The sequence below is a fragment of the Alexandromys fortis genome, unplaced genomic scaffold, assembly GCF_014885135.2.
Source record: "Alexandromys fortis isolate MF-2015 unplaced genomic scaffold, M_Fortis_MF-2015_v1.1 scaffold_242, whole genome shotgun sequence".
NCBI lineage: Eukaryota > Metazoa > Chordata > Mammalia > Rodentia > Cricetidae > Alexandromys > Alexandromys fortis.
In genome coordinates this window covers 1,548,245-1,563,001 of record NW_026068123.1, presented here as the reverse complement: position 1 = coordinate 1,563,001, position 14,757 = coordinate 1,548,245, and the positions used below count along the sequence as shown (strand labels likewise).

At 51.4% G+C, this 14,757-nt stretch overlaps 3 protein-coding genes and 1 pseudogene across 10 annotated transcripts in view; 2 read left to right on the top strand and 2 right to left on the bottom strand.

Moving 5' to 3' along the window:
• Window positions 1-1,030: 1,030 nt before the first annotated feature.
• Window positions 1,031-7,753, bottom strand: Fbxl12 (F-box and leucine rich repeat protein 12). 4 transcript variants are annotated; one of them, XM_050125471.1, is made up of 3 exons: window positions 7,579-7,651; window positions 5,456-5,528; window positions 1,031-2,480 (listed from the first exon to the last, which is right to left on the bottom strand). In XM_050125471.1, exon 3 carries the CDS (start codon window positions 2,478-2,480, stop codon window positions 1,659-1,661), a length of 822 nt encoding a protein of 273 aa, XP_049981428.1. In that variant the 5' UTR covers window positions 5,456-5,528; window positions 7,579-7,651; the 3' UTR covers window positions 1,031-1,658. The 4 variants fall into 4 exon arrangements, with proteins under 4 accessions (XP_049981428.1, XP_049981426.1, XP_049981427.1 ...); XM_050125469.1 differs by lacking the exon at window positions 7,579-7,651 and adding an exon at window positions 5,636-5,778; XM_050125470.1 differs by lacking the exon at window positions 5,456-5,528 and having other exon boundaries at window positions 7,579-7,753.
• On the top strand, window positions 6,124-9,998 carry Ubl5 (ubiquitin like 5). Of its 5 annotated transcripts, none has more exons than XR_007589194.1 (6): window positions 6,124-6,244; window positions 7,780-7,997; window positions 8,146-8,273; window positions 8,614-8,912; window positions 9,071-9,108; window positions 9,834-9,857. XR_007589194.1 is itself a non-coding variant. In XM_050125480.1 (6 exons), the coding sequence occupies exons 3-6, from the start codon at window positions 8,625-8,627 to the stop codon at window positions 9,875-9,877; spliced, it is 222 nt and encodes a 73-aa protein (XP_049981437.1). In that variant the 5' UTR covers window positions 6,124-6,244; window positions 7,780-8,273; window positions 8,614-8,624; the 3' UTR covers window positions 9,878-9,998. The 5 variants fall into 5 exon arrangements, 3 of the variants coding, with proteins under 3 accessions (XP_049981437.1, XP_049981436.1, XP_049981438.1); XR_007589193.1 differs by having other exon boundaries at window positions 8,146-8,312; XM_050125480.1 differs by having other exon boundaries at window positions 7,780-8,273; window positions 8,614-8,680; window positions 8,829-8,912; window positions 9,834-9,998.
• Window positions 9,999-11,715: 1,717 nt separating this feature from the next.
• LOC126490537 (ADP-ribosylation factor-like protein 4A) lies at window positions 11,716-12,520 on the bottom strand (annotated as a pseudogene).
• Window positions 12,521-13,587: 1,067 nt separating this feature from the next.
• Pin1 (peptidylprolyl cis/trans isomerase, NIMA-interacting 1) overlaps window positions 13,588-14,757 on the top strand; it is a 12,494-nt gene continuing 11,324 nt past the window's right edge. The window contains exon 1 of the mRNA XM_050125477.1: window positions 13,588-13,737. Within this exon, the coding sequence (XP_049981434.1) occupies window positions 13,680-13,737 (58 nt within the window). The 5' untranslated portion in view covers window positions 13,588-13,679. The remainder of the gene's footprint in view (window positions 13,738-14,757) is intronic.

Here is a 14,757-nt window from a genome sequence, read left to right as displayed (position 1 = left end):
TTCTGAAAATGGCCAATTCATTTTCTATCTCAGGGTCTTTTCGTTGTTACATTTGTGTGTGCGTGTGTATGTGTCCACGCATGTGTGCAAATGCAGGTGTCCACTCATGCCACAGCACGCGTGGAGGTCAGAGGACAACTTGCAGGAGTGAGCTCTCTGTTCACCATTGGGATGGAACTCAGATCTTCAGCCTTGGCAGAAAGCACCTTCACTCCTGAGTCTTCTTGCCAGGCCCCCCTCCCCCCAATTTGGATTCTAGGGAAGGGCTCTGCCACTGAGGCGCACCCTGGAACCCAGTCTCTAGACTTGGCCTTTCCTGCCATTCCCTAGCTGTCCTCTCCTCTGATTTCTGAAGAGGCCCACTCTAAACAGTGTCTGCATCCCAACCCTGGCTTTCTGCCTGAGAGGCTCTGAAATGATCCCGAGGATGTTTTTGTTTTGGAGACTGAGTCTCATTCTACTGTAGCCCTGTAGGCTGATCTCCTGAATACTGGTCACGCCTGGCTCACAGATATGTTTACTTTAGGCTCCTGCCATCTACACTTCCAACTGCATCTGCTCACTGTGCAGCCCCGTACCAAGAACGGTGCCTGCAAAGGGCTGGTAATGTGCCTCAGTGGGTAGAGTGCTTGCCTGGCACACTCAAAACCCTGGCTTCCATCCTCAGCATCCCATAACAGAGAGTGGCAGTATACACCTAAAATCCTAGCACTCGGGACTTGAAAGTCATCCTCAGTTACACCTGGAGTTCAGGGTCATTAATGAGCTCCTGTCTAAAAATAATAGCCCGGCAAGGCTGCTGAATGGTAAAGGCACTGGTCACCAAGACTGAGCACTTACTTAGGTTTGATCCCTATGACCCACAGGAGAGAAGGAGAGAACTGATCCCTACAGTGTCCTCTGGCCTCCACATGTTTGCTACAGCACAAACACATGAACACAAAACAAGGAACTGTAATAAAGGATAAATAAAACTGCACGTGAGTAAGTACTGGGGAGGAGCAACCCTCGTTAAATAAACGGAATACACTTTGAAAAAAACATTATTTTTCTTTAATAGTAAAATACTATATACTGTAGAAAACTTGGAAAAGGCAGGATACAAAATACAGAAAATACCATTGAGAATCCTTTTGAACACTAGGACAATTCAACAGCTTGTCTTCCTTGCCCCCTGACCTCATTTCCCAAGCATCTGGCAGACAACCAGGCAGACCTCAGAACCCTGAACTCTGCCCACCTGCACCCTGAAAACGGCCCCTCTATAGTGGTCTTCTGGGGTCCTTTAGAGATGAAGGCTATCCAGGACTCCAGTGTTGCTCAGGAGCACAGCAGTGCTGGCCTAATGTACCTAAGGCCGTGGGTTTGATCCCCAGGTACTGGGGGAAAGGGTGGAGGGTAAAGATATGCAAATGAATCATGAGGTAGCAATGATGCCTGTTCCTAAATGTGTGAACTGGGCCTCCCAGAGACTGGGTGACAAGGCTGAGGACATCCAGATGACAGAAAACCCCAGCTCTGCAGGCCCCAAGGTCCTGGCTTCTTTTCCTCGTGACCTCCGGTTTCCTCAAGCCTGATTAATGTACATGCTTCAGTTTGCTGCTGAGAAGGTCAACTTTAAAAGCTAGATAGATCCCAGGGATGGATGGGTGGTGCCTTCACATCCACCAATCCATAGATTCTTTGGGACAGGCCCTGACAATAACCATGCAGTGGGGTAGGCCCTTGCACAGGACCTTCTCTGCCTCCTGGCCCTCCCAGCCCAGCCCTTGCACCTCAAGCACTCTGAGTTTAGGCATGGTGAGGCAAGAGGACACAATCTGAGCAGGTGTAGGCATTTCTGGGGTGATGAGGGGTCCCTGGAAGCACAAACTCTCCAGGGCAGGCATTCCTTCCAGAAAGACCAGGCCTTGGGCTGAGAGGCCTCCAACGGTCAGCCGAATCTTACGCACATCTCGGAGGTGGCGGCTGATGGCCAGCAGGGTGCTGTCGGCTGATAGGGTACAGCCCAGCACCTCCAGTCTCTGCAGGTAGCTGAGCTCCTGGAGGCTGGCATCCAGCCCGGTCTCGGTAACCCGGTAGGTGCCGCCCAGCACCAGCGAGCGCAAGGCTCGGAAGCGGGTGAGGCCCTGCAGGTGCTCATCCCGGAAGGCTGGCACTCGGTCCAGCACGATGCATTCCAGCAGTGGCAGCACTGTGGGATCCTGCTCCTTCTGCAGCCAGATCATCGAGATCTCGCAGCTGTGCAGCTCCAGGGTCCTCAGCGTGCTGGGCAGGCTGGTGATAGGCACCATGCTCAGGTCAGCCACGTGCAGGCACAGGCGCTTCAGGTTGGGGCACTTCTGGCCCAGGGCCCGCATCAAGGCCGGGGACAGCTGTGGGGCCTGAGAGCCAGAGAACAGGTAGCCACCCATGCGCAGCGAGTGCAGCCTGGATGCCATGTATCGGCGCAGAAGGTGCCACATGACTTTCGGACGCATCTGTAAGAGCCAGAGATTGGGGTGACTGGGTGAGGGGTACAGGGGCTCTCAGAGACCTACCTAACTGGTGACAGACATGCATGGGATCTGGGTTCTGGTGTCCCACTGGGATTTGGCTCTTCCACCAGTTTCCTTCCCTAAAGCTGGGTAACTTGTCCTCAAACCCAGCCAGCACACAGGGGAGACTGAGGCAGGAGGACCAAAGTTCTGGCCAGCCTGTCTAGTCAATCAGTAGGTTCCAACTTCATGGAAGAGTCTGTCTCAAACATAAGCAAACAGTCCAGAGTTGTGGCACACACCTTTGATCCCAGCACGGGTGGGCATGGAGGCAATTCCAGGCTAGTCTGGTCTACATACCAAGTTCAGGCTACATAGTGGAAACCCTGTGTCAAACAAAACAAAGCAAGCAAGCAAACAAACAAACATGTGTGTGCACAAATGTGTGTGTGTGAGAGAGAAAGAAGTTGAGGAAGATGCCCTTCAGTAACCTCTGGCCCTACATGCTCTTGAACACATGCATCTGCAACCTGTGCATACACAAAAAATGTACACTTTTTCCAAAAAGAAGAAAAAAAGCTGCAGAGAACAAGAGATTCATTGCTGGTGTTGGGATGGAATCCAGGACATGTTGTGAACTCAGCCTCACCAGTTCAGAGCATACCCTTGTTTTTGTTGGCACTGGGGAATGAACTCAGGGCGGCATACAGGCCAGGAAAACATGCTAGAACAAAGTCACAGTTCCAAGGCTTTTCTGAATCTGTATTTCAAGACAGGGTCTAGCTAAGTCGCCCTGGCTGGCCTTGAATTTATGGTCTTCTTCCCTCAGCCTGAGTGTGTGTGTAGTAACTGGGATCACAGGCCTGTACCAGGCTCAGCTTTACAGTACAGATTTTGTTGACCACTTTTTCAGAGAGTTGCTGGAGAGATGGCTCCACCTTTTGAAAGGTGTCTTGATATATGACTTTCTCTATTCTGTTACTATAATATTTCACTGGGCGGTGGTAGTAACACCTTTAATACCAGCACTCAGGAATCTCTTGAGTTTGTTAGGGTCCAAGAGAAATCCCAAAGGAAAGACCAACAGCCACGTATGCAACAGCAAGAGCGCTTTATTAATTCCAACATTGGGGTGGTACATGGCAACCCCCCAAGAAGGTCAAAAGCTTCTTTGAATTGGAGTTAGGGGAATTCCAGGGAGGAAGGATTTATCTGATTGGTGGAGGAATGATGAGTCTGGGGGCTGACTGGTGGAAGGTCCTAGTGGTTAGGAACCTTCCAGTAGCAGGATACAGAAGCTATCTCTAGTTATCAGGAGACTTGGGGGGGGGGCGCCTGCTGAGCCAGCAGAAGGGGTCATGGGATACTTGCTGAGCTAGCAGAAGGCTGTGGGGCGCCTGCTGATTGGTTGTTCCTCAGCTGTGGTTTTCCTGAGGACTGTCTGCTTAGCTCTGTCCCAATTTAGTGAACCGAATCTGAGGCCTGGTCTCTGTCAGGGCTACTAGGAGAGCCTAACCTCTAGCCTCCCCCCACCCCAAGTCCTCTCAGAGTTCAAAGCCAGTCTGCTTGGTCTAGAGAGTGAGTTCCAGGACTCAGAGAAGCCCTGCCTCAAAAATAAATAAATAAATAAATAAAATTTCATGTAACCATTAGGTTTAAACATGTATTTGAGGAAGACTAACTGTATTCTCAAGACACAATCACTCACATCTGGCTCCAGAATAAACTCTTGTCCACTTTATCCACTTTGAGATGAACAGTTATAGCCAGAATCTATTTTGGGCTACATGAGATCCATCTCAAAAACCAAAAGAGAACAAAACCAAAAAATCGATAATAGCTATAAGTTTTCATTTATCATATGCTGGAGACCAGATATGGTCTAAACCATCTCCCTATGCAACTGGCTAAGTCCTACAATACATCAGGCAGGCAGGTACTTTTTCTTATCTCCTGGTGTTAGGGATAGAGTCCAGGGCTTCATTAGGGTCAAATAAGCACTCTTTTTAATCCCCATTTCTTGGATGAGAAACTGAGGTCTGGGGGTTGCTGAGAAGGTAAGGACTAGTGCCAGGATAGACATGCAGGAACTCACAGCATGAACTCACTTCAAAACCAACCAACCAAGCTCGGCAGTGGTGGTGCACACCTTTAATCCCAGTATTTGGGACGCAGAGGGAGGTGGATCTCCTGAGTTCGAGGACTGAACTACAGGGCGAGTTCCAGGACAGCCAAGGCTGTTACACAGAGGAACCCTGGAAGGAAAAGAAAAGAAAAGGAAAGGAGGAAGGAAGGAAGGAAGGAAGGAAGGAAGGAAGGAAGGAAGGAAGGAAGGAAGGAAGGAAGGAGAAAAAAACAAAGGAAGGAAGGGAGGGAGGGGAGGGAGGGAGGGAAGGAAAACCAAACCAGCTGGGAACGTCGGTGCAAGCTCCACCTTTAGAGCCAAAGGAAGGAGGGTAAAGTGAGTTCCAAGATAGCCGGGCTACAGAGAAATCCTGTCTTGGGGGGGGGGGGGACCACAAATAAAAACCAAATACTTCTGGGCCAGACAAGGTGGCCTACACCTGTGTAACCTTAGCACCAAGGAGGTTGAGGTCAGGGGTAGTGAGCTGGAAGCCCTCGGCCCAATCAGTAAAGTGCTTTCCTAGCTCTCAGGGAGCCAAAATTACATTTCCAGCATCACAGAAACCGGTCATAGGGACCCACACTGGTAATCCTTGTATTAGAAGGTCGAGGTGGATCAGAAATTCAAGGTTATCCTCAGCTTCTTAAGGAAGTGTGAGGGCAGTCAGGACTAGAGACCCTGTCTCAAAACAACCTCCCCTCCCCCAAAGAAACAAACAAAAAATCTAGAAAGAAAAATTAATAAACAAATAAAACGAGCAAATAAACACTAGAAAGCAAAACAAAGCGAACCCCACTTCTGGGCAGGAGGCTGGCTCTCCGTGAACTGTCCGCGGGTCCCGCCTATCGCATACCGTGTAGAGCGTCAGGTCGACATGTCGCCACAACCACCGGTCGTCCACTAGCTTCTTCCAGCGGTGACAGACCCTGAAGGAGTGGACCGGCCATTAGAACGACCCCGGCCTGCTGGGACCGGATTCGCATCTCCTGCTGAGCCCCTGCCCGGCTCTTTCCCCCGAGGAGCGGGGCCGCACCTGGAGATGCGGATCCGGTCCCGGACCGGGAGGTATGAGAAGATCTCCAAGAGCACCAAGTCTGGGAGGTCAAACAGCGTCGCCATGGTCCTGCTGTCCTGCGCTTCCGTTTCCGGTGGCGGCAAGGCCCGCGCTCCCCTGAGGGCGCTGAGGTGGCCGGACTGGCCAAACCTGTGCGACTTTCGGACGCCTGCAGAGGAGCACTACCTTCCTTTCCTAGGGTAGAGGCTGAGGCCCCGGGGCTGGGCCGCCCGGCTGGAAGACTGGTGGTAGGCAGGGACTGGAGTCTGAGTAGGCCAGACTTGAGCAGCGGTGAGGCTGGGGGAGGCAAACCGAGGTGTGGCTTGGGTGAGGAGGGGATACGAGGCGTGGCTAGAGCCAGGGTGGAAGGCGGATAGCAAACCCAGAAGGCGGGCTCGGGGCGTCCCGGGGGCGTGGCCAGGAAGTGTCGCTAAAAACGTGCAGCTAACCCAGAGGGGGCCAGGGGGCCAAGGGGCCACCCAGAAGGCGTGGCCCCGGCAAGGAGGGGGGCTCAGGGCGTAGCCAGAGCCTGGAGACGTGGCGAGCCGAGGCCAGCAGACGAGGTTCGGAAAGCGGCAGGCCTAGAAGGTGAGGCTCCGGCCGGAGGGGTGTGGCTCTGGGGCGTGGCCAAGCCCAGGGGACGGGGCTTTAGGGGAGGGGAGAGGGAGGGAGACAGAGAAAGCCGCGCGAGAGACGGGGGTTGGGGGTATGTTTGGGGAGTAAAAAGCCTCGACAGAGCGGACGGGTGTAGCCAGGGGCAAAGGAGCAGCAGGAGGCAGTCAGGCTTAGCTTCAGCAGAAAGAGACTAGAGACTACGGGGCGCGCAGAGTCAAGTGGCGTGCTCAGAAGGCTGTACTTGAGCTGAAAGAGGTTTAGGGATGTGACCAAGGCAGAGACCAGGCTGGGAGCAGATCGTATGCCCAGAGGGCAGGGGAAAGCTAACAGCAGCAAGCCGAGAAATCATGACTTGAGTGGGAAGGGGCGCAGAGGTCTATCAAGAAAGAACCAGGGGGCCAAAGAGCAAACTTGTAAAGCCCAGCTTAGGCGGAACAAGGTCCAATACAGGGGATGAAGGCAAGTTTGGAATGGGTGGGCGGCACAGGGAGGGATTGGGGGGGACAGTCAGGACTGGAGGAGTGCCTAAGACTTGGGACGGAACCCTAAAAACATCGCTGGAGGCAGAAGCAATGGATGAGCAAGGAGCTAGGTGTGCAACTCAGTGGGAGAGCCCCTGGCTACAAGCTAGAAGGCCCTAGGCTCGATCTCCAACATCAAAAAAGAAAGAAAGGGAGGAAGTGAGGGAGGGAGGGAAGGAAGGAGGGAGGGAGGGAAGAAGGGAGGGAGGGAGGAAGAAGAGAAAAGAAAAGAGAAAAAAAAGAAACCCCACTTTTCTGGTACGTATGCACGAGTCTGTAGCTCACTCTCCATAGAGCCTGGGAAGTATTTTGGAAACGGAAATGAGGCATCGGTGAGAGGTTGGAACAGATTAAAACACTAAGGACTTCATTCCAGACCAAAAAGTGTAAATGCGGTGAGGCTGAGGGGCCGGCAGGCCTGCCAAGCCAGGAAGGCGTGGCCACAAGCAGCAATAAAAAGCGAAAGTAATGCTTTTTGCGGCCTACGCATAAGGATAAAATTTGTATAAGTGGTATTAGCTAATTTTTTCTTTTTTAAAAAGTGCACTTAACCTCTGAGCCATCTCTCCAGCCCCTTTTTCTTTTGAACCAGCCTCTCTACAAAGCTCTGTCCTGGAACTCGCTATATAGACCAGGCTGGCTTCTAACACACAGGGCTATACAATACCAGCAACTTTCGAGGCTGGACATGAGTATCACAATTTCGAAGTCCGCTTGGTCTATACACCGATACCCTATCTCAAAAAATTTAAGCTAATTTTAAAAAATGAGTCAATATGTGCTTACCTTACTGAGAGTCCTGTCTGCTAAAGGAATCATTCAGTAGAATCAGTAGAGGTGAAAACTGGTTGAATGTAGTATGGGATTCCTCTCCCATCACCTATTGCGGTTCTGTAATCTGAAACAAGGGGACCCTTGAAGATTTTTAAAAAATGAAAAAAAAAAAAGCAGATCTTTTCTGGTAAGCTGTTTCCAGCATCTTCGCAGGCAAGACACGGACGTACGGTGTGGTGTGCAACATGGCTTTCCGGCTTGACTTTCATCAACTGCGGTCTGCACCACTCGGGTCTCGGAAACAGTTACTCCGGTCAGAGGGGAAAGGCAGGCCCAGGGTCCGAGACTGAGCTTTGAATAAAAGCAGAGAGCCCGAAAGCCACGGGACCTGCATGACTCCAGTTCCGCCCCTCCGCAGCCGGGATTCTTCGGTAGGTTCATTTGGCTTGGGGATGGCAGAGCACCCCGCCTCTGAGGATCCTCTGGGCCTCCTCCAAAACGAAGGGATCTCCAACATCGCTTTCAACGTCGGCTGTAAATCCACTAGGATCGTCATTTAATCTCAGCCTTTTTACCCAGCCTCGGCTCACCAAAACTGCGCCACCGAAACGCCAGGAACCTGGAAGCAACTGAGGGCGGGTGTTTCCGTTATAGCACTTCCGCTTCCTGTTGCTTGCCTTAAATCGGGTCAGAGCTCGGCGTTCGAGGTAGGAGTTGTGTCGTCGATAAGTTCGAGGGGTTTAGAGGTGAGCGAGGTAAACCGAGAGGCCCGGGATCACGGGAAGCGGCTGAGACTCGGGAGGCTAAGGGATGCGAGAGGCGAAGCCAGGGGGTGCGGGGCTGGGCCTGCGGGAGTTAAGGGGCAGAAGACGCGACTGACTAGCGTCCGCGCCATTGAGACCCTGGACCAGGGCTGCGGCGGATTTGTGTCCGGTTTTCGGGGTAGCGTGACCAAAGAACTTAACTCGAGAAAGGTCCTTGGGCGTCTGGAAGACCCGCAAAGTCCTGACACTGCTGCCTTCCTTCCTCTCCCTCTACCCGGCGTAGGTCCAGCCACAATGATTGAGGTGGTTTGTAACGACCGTCTAGGAAAGAAAGTCCGCGTCAAGTGCAAGTATCCTCCGAGGGGTGACTGGCAGTGGTCTCTGGGGCAGTTGGCGATGGTGGGGAAATTGTAGTTAAATGACGTAGATGGGGAGGCCTAACATCATCTTCCTCGTTCTATCTCTTCCATCCATTTACCTTAACTCCTTCGTGCCCAGCACCGATGACACCATCGGGGACTTGAAGAAACTGATAGCGGCTCAAACTGGCACCCGGTGGAATAAGATCGTTCTTAAAAAGTGGTAAGTGCGCTGGTCCGCATTAGGCTAGAAGGTTTTGGTTGGGGGAGCGCCTCAGGCAACCCCCATGAAGGATCAGCTATGCTTTCAAGACAAAAGCCCACCCCCACCCCACCCACCAAAGCAGCTTCTCTCTGAACTGAACTGTATCTGTCCCTCAGGTACACGATTTTTAAGGACCACGTGTCTCTGGGAGATTGTATCCTTTTCAGTTCTGGTTCTATACTGAAACCTGCAAGGAAATTAAGAAAGTGGGATATTTAACTTAAAATGTGGCCTGTTGTGACTACTGAGAAAATGGGTACTGTAGAATTATTTTGTTGTTGAGGAGGGTGGTAGAATAGTTTAACTTGGTTCAGAAGGATTTTAACAATCAGGTTCAAAATATTTATGACTGAGCTCCACATGGTTGTTGGACAGGAAGTGAGGGCGGAGTGTAACTCAGAGGTGACTGTAGTTGACAACCAGTATGATTTTTTAAAATTGGGGGTGAGGTTCTGCAGTTATGTCTGTGTACCACATGCATGCTTGTTGCTGGCAAGAAAGCTTCAGGTTCCTGGAACCACTACGTGAGTGCTGGGAATTGAACCCAGTTCCTCTGGGTGCTCTTCAACTGCTGAGATCTCCCTCCAGCTCTCCAGCTTGAGTATGAACATTTAAGAAAATGTATTGTTGTCTGTGTGATAGTGGGGGGGGGGCACCTGAGAATCTGACTACACCAGGCTTTGGTGGCAAACAGCTTAGCCTTCTCAGTGCTCTTCAGGGATACTCTACATTATTTATAGCTTGAGTTCTTAGATCAAAGTGCCCATTCCAAAATTGCTTCCTTAGTCCAGGGTTGGGTGTTGAGCCCAGGATCCAGCTGTGAGTGTTTAGAGGGGTAGAGTCAGCCCTCAATGAGAATTCCTTAATACCTGTCCTCAGATGAAATCCATGATGGGATGAACCTGGAGCTGTATTACCAATAGACGGGAATTCCTTCTCCTTGCCTCCCCTGCCTTCCTCTCCCACCCTCATTTGACATGGTATAGATGCCCATTTTTAATAATTCACATGAATAAAAACTTCAGTGCTGCTTTGTTGCTGTCATACTTGTGTGGAAGTTGTATCGTGAGGGAGAGCTGGTGTCTGGTGGTTACAGTCCTGTATGTGGCTCCTTGAAGGGGAGCTCAAGAGCGACTAGAGGCTGGACCTGGTGCTGCACATGTGACATCTCAGCCCTTGGAAGATGGAGGCAAAAGGATCAGGTGTCCAGGGCATCCTTGGCTACATGAGACCCTGTCTCAAAAATCTGCTGAAGTCATGATGGAGTAGCCTAGTAGAATGGGACCCAGAGCTCTGCTGTTGGCTTTGAGTCACCGATGGGCAGAGAGCCTATGAGTATTGTCACCCTCATAAATAAGGAGGGTAGATACACGGCTGGAACTCTGTAGCTTTGGAGCCTGTCCTGGAACCAGGCTGGCCCCGAACTCACAGAGATTTGCCTGCTTCTGCCTCCTGAGTGCTGGGATTAAAGGCGTGTGCCACCCCTGCCTGGCAGGTTTACACTTTTAATCTCAGCATTTAGCAGGTAGAGACAGGAAGTTCTCTGGGGCTTGCTAGCTAGCCAGTCTATCTTAATTGGTATGCTTTAGGCCAAGGACTGTCTAAAAGGAGGTAGATTGTGTTCCTAAAATGACACTCAAGGTTGTCCTCTACCCTCCACATCTAAGCACTCACAGAAACACATACTACATTCTTATAAAAACAAACAAAGCTACGTTGAGTGGCCAAAGTAGGACCAATCTAAGCAAGAGACCCCATCTGAAAAAGTGGAAAGCAGCTGGGTATGTAGCTAGTTGGTAAAATCCTAAAATTGCTTTTACCGGATATTTTGTTATAGGAGTGAGTAGCACAATGGGCTACATAGATGTGTTTTAAAAGCCACTGTACTAGGGTTCTGTAGAGAAACAACTGGCAGGATGTAGACACAAACACTCGGGGTTATTAGAGGGGCTTATGGTTATGGTCCAACTATTCCAAAGGTGGCTGTCTCAGGGTAAAGTCCAGGAATCTGTGAGGCAGGATTGCTCAGCTAGCCTTGAGTTACATGCCAGAATCCTGAAGAAGTTCTAATGCCAGCAAAGAAGTGGACCTGCCAGGGAGAGTGGGCGAGCAAGCAAAGAGCAAGTGCTTCCTTTTTTTTTTTTTTTTTTTTTGGTTTTTCGAGACAGGGTTTCTCTGTGGTTTTGTAGCCTCTCCTGGAACTAGCTCTGTAGACCAGGCTGGTCTCAAACTCACAGAGATCCCCCTGCCTCTGCCTCCCAAGTGCTGGGATTAAAGGCATGCGCCACCACACCACCGCCCCGTTCAGAAATTGTAATTTAACCTGAAGGTCTGAAAAGTAAAACAGCTAGCCATTGGCTCGTACCTCTACCTCAGTCTGAAATGGCGATTCTGCCTCCCAAGAATCTCAGAATGAGACTGTCTGAGAGCTCTCTTTTTGTTGTTGTTGTATGCGTTTTTTTTTTTTTTTCACTCTTCAAAGTTTTATTTCACTAACTTCAGGTCAAATATTTCCACACAATTGTTTTCTGGCCAATTACCAGCCTTTTTTGACTCTTCAAAATGGTAGTACCAAAAGATCTGTGGGTCGGGGAGAAGAGAGCACTTTAAGAAGCATTGCATTTACTCATCTTTCCCAAGGCAACAAAGTCGGGGACTGTTCAACCAAACAAATCTGTGATAGCATCTGAGAGGGCAGACAGGCAAACCAGGCTCTCTTCAATTCGTCAGAACCAGCCCTCGGAAACCTTCCACACCCACACTAAGGGCACGGCCACTCATCTCTCTTCTGTTGCCGCAACATTTTTCTTCTTTAATTATCGTACCGTGTAGTTTCTCAAGTCCTTTTAGTCTGTCTCCTATGATTGCACAGGTGGGCTGCAGGTGCCAAGGGGCTGGCGAGCTCAGTTTCCCCATTGCTAACAATTTCTCAATTTCTGAGAGAGACAGCGAGTTCCTCAGGTCTTGCTTGTTAGCGACTATAAGCTCAGGGACCCCCCTGATTTTCTGATGGCTTAGTTATTTTATGAAGTCCCATTTTGGCTTCTTCCATTCGCTCCACATCTACAGAGTCCATCACGAACACGATGCCATCTGTGCATCGGGTATATGACTTCCACAGTGGCCTTAACTTCTCTTAACTACCTACGTCTCATAAGTGGAAAGTGACTGTCTTGGAATTGCCCACGGTTACCTTAATTTTCTCAGTGTTAAATCCTTTGGTAGGTACAGTATTTACAAACTCATTGAACTGCAGCCTATACAAAACTGTCGTCTTCCCAGCGCAGTCCAAACCCAGAATAACAATATGAAAAGACTGAAAGGAGGGCAGGCTGGACAGGATGGAAGTCTGGTCTGACAGTCCATTCCCTATTTCCAGCTGCTAACGGCGTCCCAAACGCGTTCCTCTTAGTCCCCTTACAATTTCGCTTCCGAGACTGCTCCTGGGCTGGAGTCGGGATCTCAACAGGGAACCATTGGCCCGCGGCTGTTGGCTGAGACCTCAGCGCAGCTCTTTTTCCTCCCGTTTTACAATCCTTTCTAGTTCTGGCATTAAAGGCGTGCATTGCCAGGTTTCTCCGGCAAACTAGTGTGGCTACTGGGATTAAAGGTGTGTATTGTTGCGGCCTGGTCTGTAAGGCTGGCCATTGTGGCTGTTTTACTCTCTGCACTTCAGGCAAGTTTTATTAAAATAAAATGAAATATCACTACTGGTTTTTCGAGACAGGGTTTCGCTGTTTAGCTCTGGCTGCCCTGGAACTCACTTTGTAGACCAGGCTGGCCTCGAGTTTAGAGATCCGCCTGCTTCTGCCTCCCAAGTGCTCGGATTAAAGGCGTGCACCATCACTGCCCAGCTTTGCTTTGTTTTGTTTCAGACAGGGTTTCTGTGTGTAACCTTGGCTGCCTTGGAACTCACTTTGTAGACCAGGCTGGCCTCGAACCCCTGAATGCTGGTTATGCACCACCACGTCAGTTTCTTCCATAAACTGTCAATTGACTTAAACTGGTCGTCCAAGCCGCCCACCCTCTTCCCTTTCCTCATCCTTGTGGCAGTGCTATCACCCAGCCAGGACTTAGGAAGGAGCCAGATGGAGAAGGAATAAGTTAAGTAGGTTCCAAAAAAAAAAAAGACTTGGAAAGTGGGTGAATAGACTAGTGAAATGGTTAGCTTTGCAAAAACGAAAAAGGACCACTCGCTTTAGAGGAAACAGGTGGGAAGAGGAGAACTGAAAAGCCAAATTTAGGCTTTGGGCACTTAGCTTCTCGTCACCAAGGCAACTGCATTGCTATGGCAACGGTAAAATACAGCAAATGCACCAGATACCTGCTTACCAGCGAGCCGCTTCCGCGCAGAGGCCGACCGACCTCCGTGAGCGGCTCAATAAGGCGGACTGGCTGTCGCAGAATCCAATCAATAAGCTCTACTCTGTGGGCTAAGCCCACCAGGAAGGTTGCAGAGACCTTTGACGCTTAAAGGAAGCCTGGGCGTCCAATGGACGTTGTTTCCAGATGGGCCAATCAGCAGTGATGTCGGGACGGTGGGCGGAGAGTACGTGCAGGGGCGGGCCAGGAAATCGCCGGTGAGTCCAATAAAATGCTAGAGCGCTTGAGGCGCCGCGGGGCCGTCCAATGGAAGTCTCTACTGAACGAGCCAATCAGCAGCGGCGCAGGTTGGCGCGGGGTCAGAGCCGCGGAGGCGGAGCGGGCGCTGCGGCAGGAGGGAAGATGGCGGACGAGGAGAAGCTGCCGCCGGGCTGGGAGAAGCGCATGAGTCGCAGCTCAGGTACCTCTTGCGGGTCGGTCAGGGGCCGGGCCGGGGCCTCGCGAGATTGCAGAAGTTGGGTTCGAGCTCACGGGGACAGGCGGGCCGCATCGCCGCCCAGCCTCGGGCGTGGAGGGCTGGACTCCGCGGCGTAACGGGCCTGGAGAGCCAGAAACTGAGGCAGGAGGTGGGGGGTACGGGCACGCCCGGACCCTCGCTCACTACTGGGCCCGGACGCCGCTAAGAGACGAGGCTGCACCTCGGGGCTCCACTGGGAGGAAGAGACCCCGACCCGGTACAGTGGGCGTGGGCCGCCCAGATCTGGGTTCTCGGGCAGCATCTGTGGCACGTGCCCGGTCATCTCCAGCGCGGGATCCTGTGACAGCGACGTCTTATAAACAGGCCGGTTCACCTCTGGGCCAGGCATGGTGCCAAGCGCTTTGAAAGAGTTCAACTTCTCTCACAAGTCTGCACGTCGGTGTGGTTCCTTTCTCCCCTTTCCGTCACCTCCCTCCCTCCATCTCTATCCCGCTCACCCCTCCCTCTCCCTTCCTTTCCTTTTCCTGGCTCATTCTCTCCCTCTCCCTTCTTTCTCTCTGTCGTGCCCATCTTTCAAGGAAGGGATTACTCTCATTTTCCTAGTGGGGAAACTGAGGCCAGGACCCGGAAAGAACTCATCAGATGATGCTGTTCAGGGACTGGGAATGCCCTAGAATGCAGTGAGTGTCTGTCCCCAGAGTCCCCTTGCCAGTGTCAGCGGCAACGCCCAGAAGAGCGGCGGCATCTCCGGTAGAGCCAGGGTCGCTGCTGCCTACAGAGCTCACTCATAATTCTTACTGAACATCAGGGTGCTGGACACTGAATACATAGTTTTCTCTGAATTAACACGACTGGGTTTAGTGTTCTTACTTTCTTTCCCCCTTTTTAGTAGGGGGTTGGAGGTGAAAAGGCTGAATCTTACATGGACAGGTTGCTCCATCCTCCCGCTTCAGCCCCCCCCCCCAAGTACTGGGATTACAGACGACATGCACCGCTTTGTCC

Coding starts and splice junctions, on each gene's coding strand:
- Ubl5 (XM_050125480.1), top strand. CDS start 8,625: ATGATTGAGGTGGTTTGTAACGACCGTCTAGGAAAGAAAGTCCGCGTC. Junction 8,681..8,828: donor AAAGTCCGCGTCAAGTGCAA/GTATCCTCCGAG, acceptor CTTCGTGCCCAG/CACCGATGACACCATCGGGG. Junction 9,109..9,833: donor CCACGTGTCTCTGGGAGATT/GTATCCTTTTCA, acceptor ACCTGTCCTCAG/ATGAAATCCATGATGGGATG.
- Fbxl12 (XM_050125469.1), bottom strand. CDS start 5,721: ATGGCGACGCTGTTTGACCTCCCAGACTTGGTGCTCTTGGAGATCTTC. Junction 5,529..5,635: donor GACCGGATCCGCATCTCCAG/GTGCGGCCCCGC, acceptor CCACTCCTTCAG/GGTCTGTCACCGCTGGAAGA. Junction 2,481..5,455: donor TCGACCTGACGCTCTACACG/GTATGCGATAGG, acceptor TGGCTCTTACAG/ATGCGTCCGAAAGTCATGTG.